At 43.1% G+C, this 20183-nt stretch overlaps 1 protein-coding gene across 2 annotated transcripts in view; it reads right to left on the bottom strand.

The window, feature by feature from the left end:
• Positions 1-20183, bottom strand: part of ABCC5 (ATP binding cassette subfamily C member 5) — a gene marked incomplete at its 3' end in the record, with an annotated part of 84796 nt that overhangs the window by 10104 nt on the left and 54509 nt on the right. For both annotated transcript variants that reach the window (XM_082840165.1, XM_082840164.1), the window contains exons 17-25: positions 19663-19847; positions 18910-19056; positions 18479-18608; positions 16834-16987; positions 16614-16742; positions 13805-13991; positions 12007-12096; positions 9278-9467; positions 5382-5541 (exon numbers count right to left, since the gene is read on the bottom strand). In XM_082840165.1, coding sequence (XP_082696291.1) covers positions 5382-5541; positions 9278-9467; positions 12007-12096; positions 13805-13991; positions 16614-16742; positions 16834-16987; positions 18479-18608; positions 18910-19056; positions 19663-19847 — 1372 coding nt within the window. The remainder of the gene's footprint in view (positions 1-5381; positions 5542-9277; positions 9468-12006; positions 12097-13804; positions 13992-16613; positions 16743-16833; positions 16988-18478; positions 18609-18909; positions 19057-19662; positions 19848-20183) is intronic.

Genomic DNA, 20183 nt, shown 5'->3' with positions numbered 1-20183 from the left:
TTTAAAGACAATTTTTTTTAGAGCAGTTTTAGGTTCACAGCAAAATTGAGAAGAAGGTACACAGATTTCCCATATACCCCCAGCCAGAAGGACTTCAACAAAAGTTAGATAACATCTAGTGTTCTTCATATAGCGATCCTAGACTTAGCATTACTTTCTGACATTGAGATTAGAAGCTTTGGGGGAATTCCCCAGTTCCACAGGGTCTAAGACATCAAAAAAAGTAAAAGGGGGTCCCTTAAACAACAGAAGAATTCAAAGACAAATGAAAGACCTTGAGATTCTAAGATTCTGCTTCAAATCTGGAGCAACTTCCATTCCCTCTAGAGCGCTAGGTGCTTGTGGTTGAAGGTGTCTGGGCCCAGAATGAACCAAAGCAGAGTGGGTCAGTTGTGGGCTCAGTTGTTTTTTGTTGTGATTTTGAGTTGAGAGCTTGAAATATTCCTCAAAAGCAGAAAAAAAAAAAAATTAATGGGCAGTTGGAAAAGGAGAGAGAGCAGCTGAACAGGAAGAACTGAGAACACTGCCTCCGGCTAATGAAGGGATGCCAGGCAGAGATGCTCCAGGTGATGAGAAGTGCTCACTCCCCACAAGGAGACTGAGACTCAGAGACACACTAGAGTGACAGCTGAGGACAACTAGTCTCACTAAGGGGCAGATTAACCGTCAGCCAAGGCAGGCTGCAGATAGTCCACAAGGATGGAAAGCATTTGGGCAGGAGCTGGTTAGGGCAGAGGCAAAGAGATAGGCTTCCTGAGACCAGGAAGCACAGGTCCTCTGGGGAAAGGAAAGGACTGCCAGGACCACGAAAGAGGGAAGGTCAACAAAAGTGTTTACGGCTGGATGAGAAGGGACCTCTCTTCCTGGAGCCAACCATTAGGGCAAAAGGCAGAGGAAAGGCACTGGCCACAGAAACACAGGCCCTACAATTCAAACCCAGACAGTTGGATGAGGGAGGGCAGGATGAGCTATTGGAATGGACTGAGATTCTGGCCAATCTAGGCAGGAGTGTGCCCCTAAATGATCTGGTCTATGATTTATTTATATTTGCATGCAGAACAATTCAGAAATGTTTAACTTGCAAAATTCTCTGAGTTCTGTTTGTCTGATTTTGGTTTTACGTTGATTTCCCTCTAAGAGCTCCTGATATGTTTTAACTGCATGTTGGTATCTCCAGGAGACGTACGCACCCCCAATGCTGGTTCAAGGCAGTGGAGATACAGTTTCCAAATTCAGAGTCTCCAGGAGGTAGCTGAGGAAGCAGCTGATCTACCCTGCCTTTGCCTTGGGAAACTCATTATAGGCCGCCTAATTTTCTAACAAAAGCAGAAGAACACCAAAAGCTGGATATTCTTTTAAACCTATGAGAAACCTGAGGGGATAAAGGGAAGATAGAAGGTCTGGGATTTAATTTTTCCTCAGTGTCTAATACAGACTTAAAAAGTCAAAATTACAGCAGGCAGAAAGTGAAACTTATATGATTTCCTAGGTTTGCACAGCTGACTAACCAAACAGCACTCCGAGCTCAATTACTAAAAACCCAGTCAACAGCACACCAGCCACTGAGCCTGTCCATCAAGTGGCAACACATCTCTGGAGCTGATAACAAATGGCTCCATCTCCCACGAAGGCTGTGCTTCCACAGTGTTCTACAAACAGCAGCCAGCAGGTCAATGCTTAACCATTAACTCCAGAAGCCCGAGTCACAGACCCAAATGAAGGGCTGTAAAAATTTGAAATGAACACTGATACTTCTTGGTGGCAGCATATTCAAGGGAAGTCTAACGTTTAACATGCCTTACTTCCTAGTTCTCTTCTTTTTTTAAAATTTATTATTATTTTTTACATCTTTATTGGAGTATAATTGCTTTACAGTGTTGTGTTAGTTTCTGCTGTATAACAAAGTGAAACAGCTATACGTATACATATATCTCCATATCCCCTCCTTCTTGCGTCTCCCTCCCACCCTCCTTATCCCACCTTTCTAGGTGGTCACAAAGCACCAAGCTGATCTCCCTGTGCTATGTAGCTGCTTCCTACTAGCTATCTATTTTACATTTGGTACTGTATCTATGTCGATGCTATTCTCTCACTTTGTCCCAGCTTACCCTTCCTTGTCAGAACCATTTTTTTTTTTTTTTAGATTCCATATATATGTTAGCATACGGTGTTTGTTTTTCTCTTTCTGACTTACTTCACTCTGTATGACAGACTAGGTCCATCTACTTCACTACAAATAACTCAATTTTGTTTCTTTTTATGGCTGAGTAATATTCCACTGTATATATGTGCCACATCTTCTTTATCCATTCATCTGTCGATGGACACTTAGGTTGCTTCCATGTCCTGGCTGTTGTAAATAGAGCTGCAATGAACACTGTGGTACATGTCTCTTTTTGAATTATGGTTTTCTCAGGGTATATGCCCAGTAGTGGGATTGCTGGGTCATATGGTAATTCTATTTTTAGTTTTTAAAGGAACATCCATACTGCTCTCCCTAGTGGCCGTATCAATTTACATTCCCACCAACAGTGCAAGAAGGTTCCCTTTTCTCAACACCCTCTCCAGCATTTATTGTTTGTAGATTTTTTGATGATGGTCATTCTGGCCAGTGTGAGGTGATACCTCATTGTAGTTTTGATTTGCCTTTCTCTAATGATTAGCGATGAGCATCCTTTCATGAGCTTGTTGGCAACCTGTATATCTTCTTTGGAGAAATGTCTATTTAGGTCTTCTACCCATTTTTGGGTTGGGTTGTCTGTTTTTTTGATATTAAGGTACACGAGCTGCTTATATATTTTGGAGATTAATCCTTTGTCAGTTGCTTCATTTGCAAATATTTTCTCCCATTCTGAGGGTTCTCTTTTTGTCTTGTTTATGGTTTCCTTTGCTGTGCAAAAGCTTTGAAATTTCATTAGGTCCCATTTGTTTATTTTTGTTTTTATTTCCATTTCTCTAGGAGGTGGGTCAAAAAGGATCTTGCTGTGATTTATGTCAAAGAGTGTTCTTCCTATGTTTTCCTCTAAGAGTTTTATAGTGTCTGGCCTTACATTTAGGTCTTTAATCCATTTTGAGCTTATTTTTGTGTACGGTGTTGGGAAGTGTTCTAATTTCATTCTTTTACATGTAGCTGTCCAGTTTTCCCAGCACCACTTATTGAAGAGGCTGCCTTTCCTCCATTGTATATTCTTGCCTCCTTTACCAAAGATAAGGTGACCATAGGTGCATAGGTTTATCTCTGGGCTTTCTATCCTGTTCCATTGATCTATACTTCTGTTTTTGTGCCAGTACCATATTGTCTTGATTACTGTAGCTTTGTAGTATAGTCTGAAGTCAGGGAGCCTGATTCCTCCAGCTCCGTTTTTCTTTCTCAAGATTGCTTTGGCTATTTGGGGTCTTTTGTGTTTCCATACAAATTGTGAAATTTTTTGTTCTAGTTCTGTGAAAAATGCCATTGGTAGTTTGATAGGGATTGCATTGAATCTGTAGATTGCTTTGGGTAGTAGAGTCATTTTCACAATGTTGATTCTTCCAATCCAAGAACATGGGATATCTCTCCGTCTGTTTGTATAATCTTTAATTTCTTTCATCAGTGTCTTGTAGTTTTCTGCATATAGGTCTTTTGTCTCCTTAGGTAGGTTTATTCCTAGCTATTTTATTCTTTTTGTTGCAATGGTAAATGGGAGTGTTTCCTTAATTTCTCTTTCAGATTTTCCATCATTCGTGTACAGGAATGGAAGAGATTTCTGTGCATTAATTTTGTATCCTGCTACCTTACCAAATTCATTGATTAGCTCTAGTAGTTTTCTGGTAGCATCTTTTGCATTATCTATGTATAGTATCACGTCATCTGCAAACAGTGACAGTTTTTCTTCTTCTTTTCCAGTTTGGATTCCTTTTATTTTTTTCTTTTCTGATCACTGTGGCTAAAACTTCCAAAACTATGCTGAATAACAGTGGTGAGAGTGGGTAACCTTGTCTTGTTCCTGATCTTAGAGGAAACGGTTTCAGTTTTTCACTGCTGAGAATGATGTTGGCTGTGGGTTTGTCATATATCCTAGTTCTCTTCTAAATGATGATTTAAAAAATTAAGAAAAATATGGTTCTTTTTCCTGAGCCAAAATTATAAGGTTAATTGTATTCTCAAAGGCATTCCTGTGGCATCTAAAAATAGAGAGATTTATGGGAAGGAAGAGCAGATTTGGCAACACCTTTCAATTTCTTAATTTTAGACCTGAGTCTTCAATAAATTATCATTCTCTTTAATGTTGCTTGCTTAACCCTGTTATCTCAGTACCCAAAGGGAATGACATCCTCATCAACAGATCCAGTCTATGCTGTCCAAATTCACTAGTGTTTTAGAGAAATGCCAAAGTAAACACACCCAAGAACGTTGACCCCACATGAATGCAGGTGAGAAGTCAGTTTATCCACCAAACCTCTTTGAATCAGTGGGTTCAAATGCTAGTTCTGAAGAAAGCGGGGCGGGTGTGTGTGGAGGCCTAGTTTTAAAGACAAGTCTGAACATTGCCTGTGGTTATTTGAAATTAAGTTGGTACCTTTTTTTTTTTTGGAAACTGCTAAAAATTAAAGAAGGAATGGCAATATCACTTTTAGAGTGATTTAATAAAAGGAGTCCTATCTAGGTCAACTGTATAGTTAAAGCTGTTTTTATTTAGAAGGAGTCAACTTAAATAGAAATGGACTCAAATTATGGAAACACATTGCTTTTAGGAGGCAGAAGCTTCAGGCTAAAGGTAGAATAAAGCCTAGGAAAATATAACGGGGTTAAACATATATCCTTCTTAGTTATTTTATCTTTGGCAGTCTGGCAGATTTCAGAGACAGGCATCATTCTAGAGTAAGAACAAAAGGCGGGGGAAAGATACTGGAAGATGAAAAAACGTGAATAGTAATAATGCCTGAAGACCATCGTGAGAACTGTGACTTGGAGGGTACCTAGAAGAGAGTACAGCACGGGGAGGATGATGATGGCTGCTACCATGTATAGGATTCTCGCCCTTTGCCAGCCTCTGTGCTTGTATAAAATTTGCACAAATTTATTCAACCTTCACAACAATAGGGCTTAGTAGTATCCCCATTTCACGGAGGAGAAAACAAGCTTAAGCGTGGTTAACTTGTCTAAGACACACAGCCCAGATGTCTCTGACTTCTTGCCGCCACGCTGCACGGCCTCTGGGTCCCACTTAGCTAATGAGGTGGCTCGCACACTGGAGCTGCCCCTTCTGCAATGGGGAGCACATGGTGCCGTGGGAAAGCGCTAGATCAGAGGCCACTAGATCTCAGTCCCCGATGGGGGCTCTAACATGCCCACCTGGCCTGAAATGTGGCATGAAACATGTGGGTGCTGAGCTCCTCACCTGACAGTGCCGCTGAAGAGCACCGGCTCTTGGGGAATGATGGAGAGTTTGCTCCGGAGGTCAGCAAGGCCGATATCACTGATTCTCACTCCGTCGATCTTGATACAGCCTCCAGATAATTCCACCAGACGGAAGAGGGCCATGCCCAGAGAGGACTTCCCTGATGAGTCAGAAGACGGGCAGAAAAGTCATTCAATTAGCAAATTCTGTGAAGACAAAACTGGTTTATTCTCAGGGCAACCTCATCTATTTTTCTATTTCTGTTCAATCATTATTTCAACTGATTAACTCAGGTAATGTATCAAATGATAGCCAGAAACAAAAACCAAAACCAAAACCAATGAACTTTCCTGGGACTTCCCTGGCAGTCCAGTGGTTAAGAATCCACGTTTCCACTGCAGGGGGCATGGGTTTGATCCCTGGTTGGGGAACTAAGATCCCACATGCTGCATGGTGCAGCCAAAGAAAACCCCCAAAAAACAATTAACTTTCCTGAGCTACCAAGCATATACATTTACATCACACAGCTCCAGCCTAAGACGGAGTGGGAGGGACCGTTATACTCTCATGAGAGTAAAATGGAGAAACTCCTCCTTTTCACCTTAGGAACAGGTACACAGGGTTAATGCTTCTCAGGCAAAGTGAGAACAGACAGCAAGGAGCTAGTGGCAAGTCAGAGGACAAGCTGTTTTCTCTCTCTTCTGTCCCCTTATCTTAGCTGAGAGAGAAACAAGACAAGGCCTTGCATCACTGTGGCAGCTGGGAAATGGAAGAAGTTCCTGGCTAAACACACAAGGGAAGGTGGTTTGGGCTTGAGAAAATGAGTGGCTATAGATTCTCTACCACAATAGGAAAATGCGGTAGAAAAGCAGGTTTGGGGGATAAAATAGTGAGTTCAGTATCACAGTGACAAGCAGAACAGCTTTGCTTAATTGACTCTTTTTTTTGGCTACATTGGGTCTTCGTTCCTGCGTGCAGGCTTTCTCTAGTTGCGGCGAGCAGGGGCTACTCTTTGTTGCGGTGCGCGGGCTTCTCATTGTGGTGGCTTCTCTTGTTGTGGAGCATGGGCTCTAGGTGCAAGGGCTTCAGTAGTTGCAGCACGCGGGCTCAGTAGTTGCGGCACTTGGGCCCTAGAGCGGGTGGGCTTCAGTAGTTGTGGCATGCAGGCTCAGTAGTTGTGGCATGCAGGTTTTAGGGCACATGGGCTTCAGTAGTTGTGGCGCATGGGATCAGTAGTTGTGGCGCATGGGATCAGTAGTTGTGGCATGAGGGCCTAGTTGCTCCACAGCATGTGGGATCTTCCTGGACCTGGAATCGAACCCGTGTCCCCCTGCATTGGCACTGCGCCACCAGAGAAGTTCCTTAATTGACTCTTCATTTAAAAAATGATACAAGTAATTCAAGCAGATTTAACATCAATCTCCCATAATCTCACTACTGCTTTTTTTTTTTTTGGACACATTTACTTTTAGTTTTTTTCCTCAGAGTTGAGATCATACCAGAGAAATAATATTGTAACTGCTTTTTCCTCTTAACATTACCTAGCAAGCACTCAATCATATTATTACCTTTTCAAGACAAAGTTTTAGTGGCTGCAACAAATTCCATCATGTGGCTGTACTCTTACTTATTTAATCAGTCTTCTAACGTTGCACATGTAGTTTATTTAAAACTTACTATACTAATGCTATGGCAACGTGGTCAGTGCTCAAACTGCTCCTATCTCAGACGATTTCCTTGAAACGGATTCTCAGAACGGAAACTACTTTGTCAAAAAGATATAAATATTTTAAAAGCTCAGTGTTCTACCCCACCAAAAAAAAAAAGGTTTGACATAGTCCTATCTATCTACCATTCTGCAAGTCAGAATGTAGATAGTTAGATGTAGAACCACAGGTTTTTATCTGTTAGAGCAGTTTTCCCAGTTCTTGACCCTCCTCCCCTCCTCTGGCTCCATGTTCTGAAAGACCTCTCATGGCAGCCTTGTGACTGTCTATTCAGAGGTCAGTGAGGGCACAAATACCTGCCTCACCCCAATGTTTGCAGCCACAGTCCTGCTGTTGAGATTTGACCCCCGTCAAACAACCTGTGGGAACCCAGAACGTCCATCTCCCTAAGGCAGGAGTCCTCAGGTCCATCTACCAGAAACGAGTTGGGAAACCTGAGTCCATGTAGCAGGACAGTTCTTGATGAGGCCTCTCTTCCTGGAACTGGCTTTTTCAGGACTGGAGGATCTGGTTAGTGGCCCCTCCCAGGTAGAAGGGAGGAGGTGGAGGCCCTCCCCAGTGCCGTAGCAGTGGTTCAAGATTTAAGCTGAGGAAGGAATGGCGCTCAAATAAACAGGTTCAGTTGTTCCACTTTAACAAAAGATCTGAGACTAGACTACCTTTGTACTGATGGAACGTGCTGGTACAAAAGGCAATGAGGTCCTCACAGTGGTTACAACCATGGTAGAGAGCCAGGGCCTATGACATGGTCTCAGAAGAAGCTTATTAGGATTACAGTTTAGACTTTGTAAGTCGGGCTATTTATAATTATTTTATTTTTGTTTATGTCTCATCTGTCCCTACTCATGGTTTAATAAAGTCCTGGTGAAAATTTCGGTCTGTCTTACCTGTGTTAAAGGGAAATCACAGGAAGGGAGGTCAGTCAGAACTTTCAGGGGAGCAGTGCACCCCTAGGGGCCAACGTAGCAGAGGGAATTCGAGGGAGAAAGCAAAGTAAGAGCCGTGGGGACATTCACCCTCCTTGGCTGGGTATTCTCTTTCCAATGCACAAGCCTAGAGGCAGTATCTTGTTTTGACATGCAATAATTCCTCCAAAGAGGAAGCAGCTTTTTCTTTTCTGCTTAGCAGGTTCTTTAAAGTAAATTGTCTCAAAAAGACTTTTTTTAAATGGCAAGAAGAAAAAAGCTAAAAGAGTTTTGATGCCAAGGAAGCATGGAACTCAGAAAGCTAATGAGAAGTGACTCAGAGAGACCTCTTACACAAGGGTAAACAGGTTAGTGAAAGAAGACAAGACTCAATCTTGAAATGTTATTCAGGAAGGAAAGAGGGAAAGAAACACATTATTCAAGTCTTGACTCTAGAAATCTACGGGGCATATAGTAACACATTTCTAAGAATAAGAGTGAAATTAAATGCCTAAAATGAAGGCCTAGTCTCTATTTGCAACTGATGTCAGATCAAGAAAATAATTTGTCTTCAAAGGAACATAGGTTCCTCACTTAGAATGATGCTGGCTTCTGATAAATATGAGGCTATACAGGTAACACATCACAAAGACCTTAAATTTTTTGTATATTTTGACTTCACAGAAATAAGGATGTTCACTGCAGTGCTATTCATAATAGTGAAAAATTGACAACAACCTCAATGCCCTTCAATTGGAGCAGGATTAATATAAATGATGGTACATCCATAAAAGAGAATTTTATATAATGCTGCATAGAAATCATGTCATAGAATATTAACTGACATGGAAAATGTTTGGTAATTTTAAAAGCAGGCCGTGAAACAGTGTGTATAAAAGGACCTCATTTTTGTAAACACATTTGTTGATAGAAAAAGCCTAACAAGATATTCACCAAAATGTCAGCAGTAATTATCTCTGGGTAATGGAGCTATGGGCGCCTTTCCCCTTTTGTACTTTGCTATATGTTCCAAGTGTTCTGCACTGAGAATGTATACTTTTATGATTAGAAAAAGCATTAAATGTTATGAAAGCAGCGTTGAAAATAAGCCTAGAAAAGTGGTTTCAGAGACCAAGACACTAACTGCTCATCTAACAGGAATCTGATATGAAGGGATGAGACTGGTATTCAATAAACAGGAAATCATGGGCCCCAGACTTGATTCTGGTAGGTTCAAATGTTTCTCCAGAGAGGACATCCTTACCCGATCCTGTCCGTCCCACGATGCCAATCTTCTCCTTAGGTTTGATGGTGAAGGACACTTTCTTCAAGACCAGGGGGAGATTTTCTTGGTACCTCATCTCTGCATTCTCAAAGGTGACCTCTCCTTCCTGTGGCCAGTCAGAGGAGGGAGACTTGTTCTTAATTCTGGCAGGTGCTTCCAAGGAAAGAGTCTGGGGAGACAGAAGTGGCTGGTTTAGACTGACTATAGATTCTGGGGGAGCTGCAAGGCTTGTCACAGAGAAGTAAAACCAGGACACCCAAAGCAACCACACAGAGAAAGCTGCCGCTCTGTTCCCTTGCTGTGAAAGAGACCCCTGGCAGTGAATGCTCATCACCAGTAAACTAGACAGAGACAAAGTACAGTGGTCTCTACACTTAGCAGTTTACAACGGCTACTAAGCAGCAGCTCGGGAAGGGCAGTGGCTTTCAAACTGCCTTCTGTCATAAGGAATTCTTCCCCAAAACCTCCTTGGAGGGACTCCCCTGGTTGGTGCAGTGGTTAAGAATCTGCCTGCCAATGCAGGGGACATGGGTTCGAGCCCTGGTCCGGGAAGATCCTACATGCCGTGGAGCAACTAAGCCCGTGCGCCACAACTACTGAGCCCGTGCACCACAACTACTGAAGCCCGACTGCCTAGAGCCCGTGCTCCGCAATAAGAGAAGCCACCGCAATGAGAAGCCCGCGCACGGCAACGAAGAGGAGCCCCCGCTCGACTCAACTAGAGAAAGCCGCACAGCAACAAAGACCCAATGCAGCCAAAAAAACCAAAAAACACTTCCTTGGAGACCAATGTGAGGCATGAAGCCTTCCATCCCTCTTCAAGCACAGCAATTTTTATTGGAATTTTTTGAAAATATTCCCCTTGAAACAGGGTTCCATCATTTGAAAACCACTGGGCTGAACCCAAAGGAGGGAAAGTACATTTATGGAACATTAATGAGACCCTGGCATCCTGCCTTCTCAGTCAGTCCAGGAGAGACAGACTCTACTCCAAACTCCACCACTAATAGCTGCGTGACTCAGACATATCACTTCTTCACTCTTCGTCTTAGTTTCTCGTCTGCAAATTGTGGGGAATAGATTAGATGATTTTGGAAATCCATTCTAGCTTTAAAATGCTGTGTTTAATACCATTTAATACCATTGGATAATTTTTGTCATCAACAGTCACACTTCACAATGCTTTAAAACTCTCTGGTGACCAGTCATGGAGCTTATAGCCTCATAGGGAAGCAATGGCCAAAGACTGCAGTGTTCTGGCAGGCGGGGGTGGAGACTGAAGTCTAAAACTCCGTGTTGGGACAGGCATCCAGGTTGGGGACTGGCAGTGGGGATCCAGTCCTCAGGAATATGACTGGTTTGTGCAGAGTATACTCTGTACCACGGCTGACCATCACCCTGACCTTTCCAGCAAGAGACACACCAATAGTGATATTAAATCAAACACTACACACCCACATGTACACCCACAAATTGTCCACAGACCAGAGCACTGGGCCAAGAGACTCATGTATAAACGTGAAGAATAGCCTTTAGCAGATTTATCAGATAGCCATCCGCCATTCTTTCTGATAACAATCATTTATGAGTTTAAGAAATATCCTACGACTGATGAGGGTCATTGACAAAATAAATCAGCAGGGCATGTCTCTACTAGAAAATGCAGTTTACATAACATACTCGTTCTCAGTGAAAGGCTAGTTTTTTAAAACTATGTTTGTAAGTCAACGTTCTAGTTGGAACTTGGAATGTATTCATTATCTGTAAATAACAATATAAATGCTAATAAAGTCTCTGGGCTGTTCACAAAATAGGTAACTCCTGAGAAATAGATTAAATTGAGAATCCTAACTACTCAGGACTCTGCTTCTCTCTACAGACAACTGTTTTCGAGTTCCAACTATGACACCAGCAAGACACTGCCCCATGGCAGGGCTGCAAGGGTTACTGGGGAAAGGTGGGAAGAGCTAGATCATCTCAGTACCGACTCATTAACTGGTTTCTGAACTGTGAATGCAGTTTAGAATTAGCTACGGAGCTTTTAAAACGTCAGAAGTCTGGGTCCTATCCCAGACCTATTGCATCAGAATCTTCAGAGATGAGGCCCGTGTTAGTCTTTGCCTCAAGCTCCATATGGGATTCTGATGGCCTTCCCTGGTTAAGAACAAGTAAACTAGACTAAGACTTGAAATAATACATGGTTTTAAATAGTGTAAGGAAAATGTTACATTAGTCAGCTTAACTGAATTAATGAGATTAGTAATACTTTGGGGACTGCCCTGGTGGTCCAGTGGGTAAGACTCCATGCTCCCAATGCAGGGGGCCCAGGGTTTGATCCCTGGTCAGGGAACTAGATCCCACATGCACGCCACAACTAAGAAGTCCGCATGCCGCAACTAAGAAGCCTGCACACCGCAACTAAGACCCTGTGCAGCCAAAATAAATAAATAAATAAATAAAAGGAATGCTTTGGAAATTAGCTGATGAACATAGGTTCTCAATCAGGCACAATTCACAAATATATTTAGAAAATCTTAAGATATTCTCTTCTCCACTCCACACATGCTGGAGAGACTGCTGCCTCTCCTGTGGGACAAGATAAGGCAGAGAAAACAAGCATCCTCCTGGGACATTTACTCGAGGCTGTAAAAGGGTAAAACTGCTCCATGAAAAGTCAGATTGTAGCAAAAGGCCTGTAGCAGCCTGACCTTGATGTAGTGGTTGATCCTCTCAACTGAGGTGAAGCGAGCTTCTGTCTCAGATGCCAGTCTGACAGTAAACTGGAACAGTCCTGTTAACTGACAACGTAAAACAAGAATCCAAGAGAGAATTTACTATTAATACACACCAGGCCAATGCCAGAAAACCTCCTTCATCTAAGGGATCACAACTCAAGTTACAAGAACTAACTGGGCACATGCAGCAGCTGATTTTAGGGACCGAATCATTCTCTAAATATTTAAGACAATGCCTAATAGCACCCAATCAACTGCAATTCTCAGTGAATGCAGGTGGCGTTCTGGTACTGCTGGCACTAACTTTCCTGTATCTGAGGGCTTTCCGCCCGTCTTTACATTTCCAGTAATTCAACTGTAGCTGAATAACTGCTGTGCTTCATACTTGGATCTACACCTGATGTAGTAGTCACAACAAATGGAGATTATATCAACCTGTGCGCAGCAGTGAGAATGCTTCCAGCAAGGTCAAATAAGAGAAATGAGGCTGGGCCAAAACTGAATGCAGAGCCCCTGTGTGCCTCAGACTGAGGACTCTGAAACACAGTATATATAAAACACAGATTCTCCCCCCACCTCTAATAATCAAGGAAGTCTGCATAACATGGACAAATATCTTTGGGTATCTGTGAAGATACGTATCTCTTCGTAGGTTTCTTCTGGCTACTTATTTTTATCTTTCCAATATAGAAAAATGTCAAACGTATACAAGAATAGAGAGGAGAGTATAATGAACTCCCATGTATCAAACGTCCAACTTAAAAAATTATCAACTTACAGCCAATATTGTTTCATCTATACCACCCGTTCCTTCCGTATTATCTGGAATCAAATCCCATATAGGCTATCATTTCACCCATAAATATTTCAGCTTATATCTCTCTAAAATATAAAGACTCCTTAAAAACAACCATTGTCACATCTTAAAAAGTTAGTAACAATTCTTTAACATCTTCAAATATCTAGTCAGTGCTCAAGTTCCCAATTGTTCTTTGATCTATTTGAAGACCTTCAACCATTCCTAGGAGCCAGAAGGGTTTACATATGTAACAGTATTGGGAAAATCAGGGGCCTGAAAATAAAACACACAGAAGAAATGTATTGATATATATTTCTTAGAAGACTAGGAAGAGGCCAGAGATGAAAGGGTAGTGAAGACAGAAACCTACAATTAAGAAACCATTTTCAAAATCATATTTATTTAAGAAAAAAATAGCACCTATTTCATAGACAAATGCAACAGTTAAATCCCTTTATTCCTATACAGTCAACCTTCAGTATCCATGAGGGATTGGTTCCAGGACTCCCGTCAATAAAAAAAATCCACGGACGCTCAAGTCCCTTATATAAAATGGCATAGTATTTGCATATAAACTATACACATCCTCCTGTATCCTTTAAGTCACCTCTAGATTACTTATTATACCTAATACAATGTAAATACTATGTAAATAGTTATAAATACAATGTAGAAAATAGTTGGGCAAAAATAAATAGTTGCCCACCTACAGTAAATTCAGTTTTGCTTTATGGAACTTTCCAGAAATTTCTCCCCCCAAATACTTTTGATCTGCAGTTAGTTGAATCTATGGATGTGGAACAGGTGGACGTGGAGGGCTGACTGTATACCAGTCCAGAGTGTTACTGCCAAAGCAGACGGGGAAAAGCTCTAGGAGTCGGAAGTAAAACAATGGCTTAGGGTACAGCCCCCTACCAGCTCTCTCCTAGGCCAACATACGAGCAAGAGGACGCCCCCATCCCAGAGACTAACCTGGACAGCATAGGAGATGGCAAGCCCCGCGTAGGCCGGGGGAATCTGCCCATGCATGAGAACAATCATCAGCCCGGTGGTGGTGATCAGGGCAATGCTGATCAGGTCTAGCCGCACTGCCAGCCACCGCATCGCACACGTGAACAAGAAGAAGGGTCTCTGGTTGTTATCCAGTAGCTCCTGGTACCTGTGAGGAAGACAGAACACCTAATAGGCAAATAAAGTACCACACAACCCTGGTCATGGAGGATGCCAAAGCTCTGGTGAGCGATGGGTGGAGGGCTAATACTGAAGTACTACTGTTTGTAACCAGGAGTGTGAGATGGAAACTTAAGAAGTGCAGAGTATTCCAGGCTCCACAGACAGGAGGACACGAGGGTTTTCTAGTTTTACCCTTTCAAAGAAACGTGTTAAAGATGCTAGGGAAAGATATCTACTTCTAAAGCATAGGGAAAGCAGGAGGGAAGGAGACCAAATAAAGAGGCTGCTTAAGCTTTAGAAAAATGTTTTCGGTCAGGGGTCATTTCCTCAAAGAAAGAGAGGTTACAAAGGTAAACTGCAGAAATGGCACAAGACCAGAAAAAAAGAAAACCTTGGACCGAAAGTGGAAATTGCCTGCTGACACACTTGTTTCCCAAGGCCATGGAGCAAAGAACCAGGAGCAGTGATTTAAACCAGAGCAAAAAGACCTAGACAATCTTTGTCACTGCAGGAGAACACACCACTGTCACCGGGGGGCTTAGAGAGTAGATCACGCCCCACCTGAAAGTCTGGCACCTACACACAATTAGAACTCCAGAGTGGGAGATCTGGGTGGGCAAATGTGCTTTGCTTTAAAAAAAAATCACTACCCTCCTTACAATAAGATATGTGCACTTTAGAGAAAATTAAGAAAATGCAATAAAAGAGGAAACTGTAAAATTCCAGTACTCTCACCACTCAGCTAAAACCAGAGTTAATATTCTGCTGCATTTACTCCCAGCATTTTTTTCAATGCACTCACACTTCTGTGGGTATGTACATACACACGTACACGGTCAGCATATTTCACTTTTTTCACTTAAAGTTAGGATGCATTTTTCTGAATTGTTTAACTAAACCTCCCTATTTTAGAGTTCCTTTTTAACATTAATTACTTAATTTTTGGAATGAATAATATACTCTATAGGACAGAATATTCACAAGGTACAAAAGGTTTTATCCTGAAAAGTTGGTCTTTCTCCTGCCCTCCTCCAGCTACTCAGTTCCCCTTTCCAGTGGCAACTATTAGTTTCTTATGTGTCCTTTCAGAGATATTCTAAATGTTACAGATACAGACACATAATTAAAAGGAGCACACAATACCCGCCCATCTGTACCTTGCTCTTTCACTAATATACCTTGGAGATCATTCATTATCAGTACCTAGAGAGCAGTCTCGTTCTTTTTAGGGGCCATATCATATTCCACCACATGGGGACAACACAGCTCATTTAACCAGTCCTCTACTGAATGACCTTTAGTCTAATTCAATCTCTTGTTAACACAAATCTCCACAATGACTATATATGTACATAAATTTCTCATACAAACAATATTCAACAGCTAAATAAAATGTCAGTCTAATGTCAATGAATGTCTTTTACTGTTCAGAAGATAAAAAAGTAAAAAGAAAAAAAAATAATAATAAAAAGCAAAACTCTGGGACTTCCCTGGTGAGGTAGTTAACAATCCACCTGTCAAGGCAGGGGGCACAGATTCGATCCCTCTGGGAAGATCCCACATGCTGCAGAGCAACTAAGCCCGTGTGCCACAACTAATGAGCCTGTGCCCTAGAGTCCGCATGCCACAACTACTGATCCTGCGCCCTAGAGCCCGCGAGCCACAACTACAGAGCCTGCATGCCACAACTACTGAAGCCCATGATCCTAGAGCCTGTGCTCTGCAACAAGAGAATCCACCACAACAAGAGAATCCACCACAACAAGAGAAGCCACCGCGGACCTCCCTGGTGACACAGTGGTTAAGAATCCACCTGCTAATGCAGGGGACATGGGTTCAAGCCCTGGTCTGGGAAGATCCCACATGCCACAGAGCAACTAAGCCCGTGCGCCACAACTGCTGAGCCTGCGCTCTAGAGCCTGTGAGCCACAACTACTGAAGCCTGCAAGCCACAACTACTGAAGCCCACATGCCACAACTACTGAAGCCCGCGTGCCTAGAGCCCGTGCTGTGCAACAATAGAAGCCACCACAATGAGAAGTCTGTGCACTGCAACAAAGAGTAGCCCCCACTCACTGCAACTAGAGAAAGCCTGCACACAGCAACAAAGACCCAGCACAGCCAAAAATAAAATAAATAAATTTATAAAGTAAAAATTAAAAAAATAAAAGTAACCATTCCAAAAACAAAACAAAATAAAACAAAAAAACAAGAGAAGCCACTGCTATGAGAAGCACGTGCACCGCAACAAAGAGTAAACCCCCGCTCTCCACAACTAGAGAAAGCCCACGCGCAGCAGAGAAGAACCAATGCAGCCAAAAATAAATAAATAAAATAAATTAATTTAAAAAAAAAAGCAAAACTCCATCAAATATAGCCATTCAGAACTGAAAACTAACAGACTCCAAATCTGTGTTTTTGTCTTCCCATTTGCTCAGAAGGGAGTTCCACCAAGCAAGTGAATCTTAACCAGAGATCATTAAATTACTAATACTCTTAGTAATGAACTTTATAATCCAGAATTCTGACCTTGAAAGGCTTCTTAAACTCTCATTAAATGCTGAGATGCTGGCTCCCCATTGAGCCCTCGGGCCCCCATTGAACTAACCTGTGCAGAAATTCCTGCCCTTTGTTGTAGGCGTGGATGGTGGCAAGGCCCTGTATGCTGGATGTGATGTGGGAGAGGAAAGGTGACTGCGTGATATTGTCCAGACGCTTCAGCTCTCGGATCAGAACCCTGGAGAGAGAATGTGTTCTGTGTCAGAGGGGTAGACTAGCAACTCTGGCTTCATCCTTTGCCCTGGAAGACATGAAGACTTCCTGTTTACCTGGAGACAATGTGCAGAATTGAAAAGAGGATGATGAGGGGCCCCACTGCCACAAGGAACCACGGGAAAACTCCCGCGATCATTCCAACACAGAAGAACACAAGGATGACGTTCTGGATGAACATCTCAGCCTGGAACGGCAGGCGCACATCGACTGGGGAAACCGTAAAGGAACACGTGTCAGATGCTGGGATCCACAAACTGGGAAAATGGAATTTTAAATTTCCCCCAATTTTTAAAAAACAAAAAGAGGCTCCCTAAAATCCCTATCTGAAAGTTATGATTTTTGCCTTTTAAACAGTCTGATCAAAGAAAAATCTGGAAACCTGGTTGCTCTAATTTTTCTTACCCCAAGAGCATTTAAGTGACCTTTCTCCCCTGTGCCTTCTTTTTGGTTCACTATGCTGCCCAACCCCTTTAAACATTTCTTCCACTTTGCAAAGTGATATATGCTTGTTGTAAAATATTTGGAAAATAAATGTGCAGAAAACTTAAATAAACATAGTCTTTATTCTTACCAATATCAATGAACTGCCGCTAACATTTAAGAAATTTTTCATCATGGAAAATTTTAAACATACACAAAAGTGGAAAGAGTATAGAACCTCCAACAGTTATCAACATTTTCTTCACCGTTTTTTGAACATCTCCCCCCGCCTATTTTCATGCAAATCTGAGATATGTTGATACCACTGATTTTTTTTTTCAATCTTTTTTCCATTTGTCTGTGTGTATGTGAGTTTAACAGAAATGGGATCATGTCATGCACATGTGTAGCACTGTTCTGTGTATCAGTGATGGTTTTGATCCCTTGTGACCTCTGGCCATGGCTTTACACTGGCCTATCAACATCTGAAACAAACTCCTTCTATGGAGGCAACACAGTACAGTAGTTAAAAACATTAGCTCTGGGGTCAAAAAGATCTGGGCTCAATTCCCAGCTTGTTATTTAATAGCTGTATGATCTTCAGCAGGTTATTTAACCTTTCTAGGCATCAGCTTTTCCGTGTATTCAGTGGATGACACGATATCCACACCTCATAGGGCTGCTGTGAGGATTAGGATAACGCATGTAGAATATTCAGTACAAAGTAAGCACTCAATAAACGTCAGGCAGCATCACTATCATTATGGGCTACGGGAGTATAGCTGACCCTTGAACAACGTAGGGGTTAGGGACACAGACCCTCTGTACAGTCAAAGGTCCACATATAACTTACAGTCAGCCCTCCATCTATGTGGTTCCTCATCCGTATTTCCGTATCTGCGGATTCAGCCAACCTGTCATTCAAGGGTCAACTGTATTTAAGTTCTGGTGCTGGCACAGTCCATGAAGCATCCAGCATCCAGCAAACCTGTCCGAGGTTATAGGTGTCCAGGAACCTATGCACTGCCCACAAGTAAATATGCGTTTTGGACTCTGAGATGCCCCTGTCCAAAGCCTCTATGCTAACTCAGTGCTCTGAACTGGTTTTCAGTTTAAATAAGATCAAATAAGAACTCAGACAAAAGGTGAAAAAGCAGATAGGTCCTTAGCCTAAAGAGTTTGCAATGTGGAGAAAATGCCAAAACTAAAATGTTCCTGACGCAAACATGGACAGCCACCGTGCTCCAGAGCACAACAGAGAGAAGCAGTGAGAAATACCTTCATCCATGTCTTTGGAAAACCTGTTGAGAATCCTCCCAGTGGGGGTAGTGTCAAAAAACTTCATAGGGCTTCGAAGGATCCTTCGGAAAAGCTCGTCGTGGAGCCGGGAGGAGGCTCGCAATGTGCCCTGAGGGGCAGAGCACAGCGTGATCAGAGATCCGGGACTCAGGCAGGCTCAGCTCCCACTCCACGGGGTCGCAACTCCACAGGACATCGATGCCCAAAGCCGGAGAAGGGCGAATGGTCGTGGAGGAGGGAGGTGGCTAATAGGAAAAAGCTGAGGCTCATGGGATGCAGGTCACTTCGGAGAGGGCCATCCTGCTTTAAAGGAGCTCCCCGACTCAGAGTAAACCTGAGGGATGCCAGGCGGAATCCTAACCACACAGCCTCTGGGGAGAGGAGGAGCAGAGGCCCCCACCGGTGCATACCTTGACAAAGACCACTCCGCGAATGGCTTTCAGGATCAGCATGACTGCCATGGAGAGGGCGTAGATGCTGGCATAGTACTGCATGAGAGGATTGTCCTTCATGCTGCTGCTCACAGACGTCCTGTTTTCCTGAGTCACCGTGGTGTTCTGTTTGGAGGCAAGGGTCTGTGAGGCAAGACTCCCAGGGACTGCCAAGAACCCCGCATCAGGGCCATTCTTGGCTCAAGGGAGGGTACAGGATAAAAACTCTGGGACCTGGTTGAGGCAGACACAAGGCAGACTTTGCCCTGCTCCCTCTCTCTTTTCTTTTTCTTTTTTTTTTTGCAGTACGTGGGCCTCTCACTGTTGTGGTCTCTCCCGTTGCAGAGCACAGGCTCTGGACGCGCAGACGGGCCCAGCCGCTCCATGGCATGTGGGATCTTCCCGGACCGGGGCACGAACCCGTGTCCCCTGCATCGGCAGGCAGACTCTCAACCACTGCGCCACCAGAGAAGCCCCCTCTCTCTTTTCTAAGGACAACAGCAGGCAGCCTACAGTTTGCTACTGATAAGCTCTATTGCTCCGTGAGCTGGTCAGGGAGCAATTATCTGCTGAGGTTACATTAGAGACTCATCAAGACCTTATCCTGGGTAATCCTTGTTCATTGCTTCTTTTAACTGAAAACTAGAACAGTTTCCCTAAGGAGAGACAGGGACTATGGAGAGATGGCCACTTTACGAGACATATAATTTTCCCATTAATGAGGAACCTTACCCCACTTCCTTGCTTGATCCAGTAACTCAACCACCAGTTGCTAAAGGCGGTACTGCCCACGTTCAGCATGAAAAGGGACAGAATGACCAGGAATGCCAAGGGGCCCCCAGCAGCCTGGATGTAGACACCATATACTGACCAGGGCACGGAACCCTGCCCCTTCTCTTCCATTTGCACAAGCTGCCCTAGGTAAGGAAAAGAGAAACGTGAACTCAGAAAGGAAAGGCTGCTTTTCAAAACTAAGTCACCTGTAGAACAGCAGAATCAAAGGGAGCCTACAGTTTCACAGAGCTCTGGATGAGAATTATTTCCCCTTCATCAGGAGCATTTATTTATCCATGTAACATTTACTAAGCACCAACTATGAACCAGGCCCAGGATGAGGTCCTGGAGCGGTAACAAAGATTAAGACCAGGTCCCTGCCCTGGAGATCTGGCTCAGATCATCCTTCCACAGTCTAGTAGGACAAACAGGTAAATAAATACATAATTATGATAAAATGTGCGAACTCCAGCTTAGAG

The sequence above is a fragment of the Leucopleurus acutus genome (genome assembly GCF_964270905.1).
Source record: "Leucopleurus acutus genome assembly, chromosome: 5".
In the NCBI taxonomy this organism is placed as follows: domain Eukaryota; kingdom Metazoa; phylum Chordata; class Mammalia; order Artiodactyla; family Delphinidae; genus Leucopleurus; species Leucopleurus acutus.
Note: the sequence above shows the minus strand (reverse complement) of the source record. Positions and strands in the feature narration are given on the sequence as shown.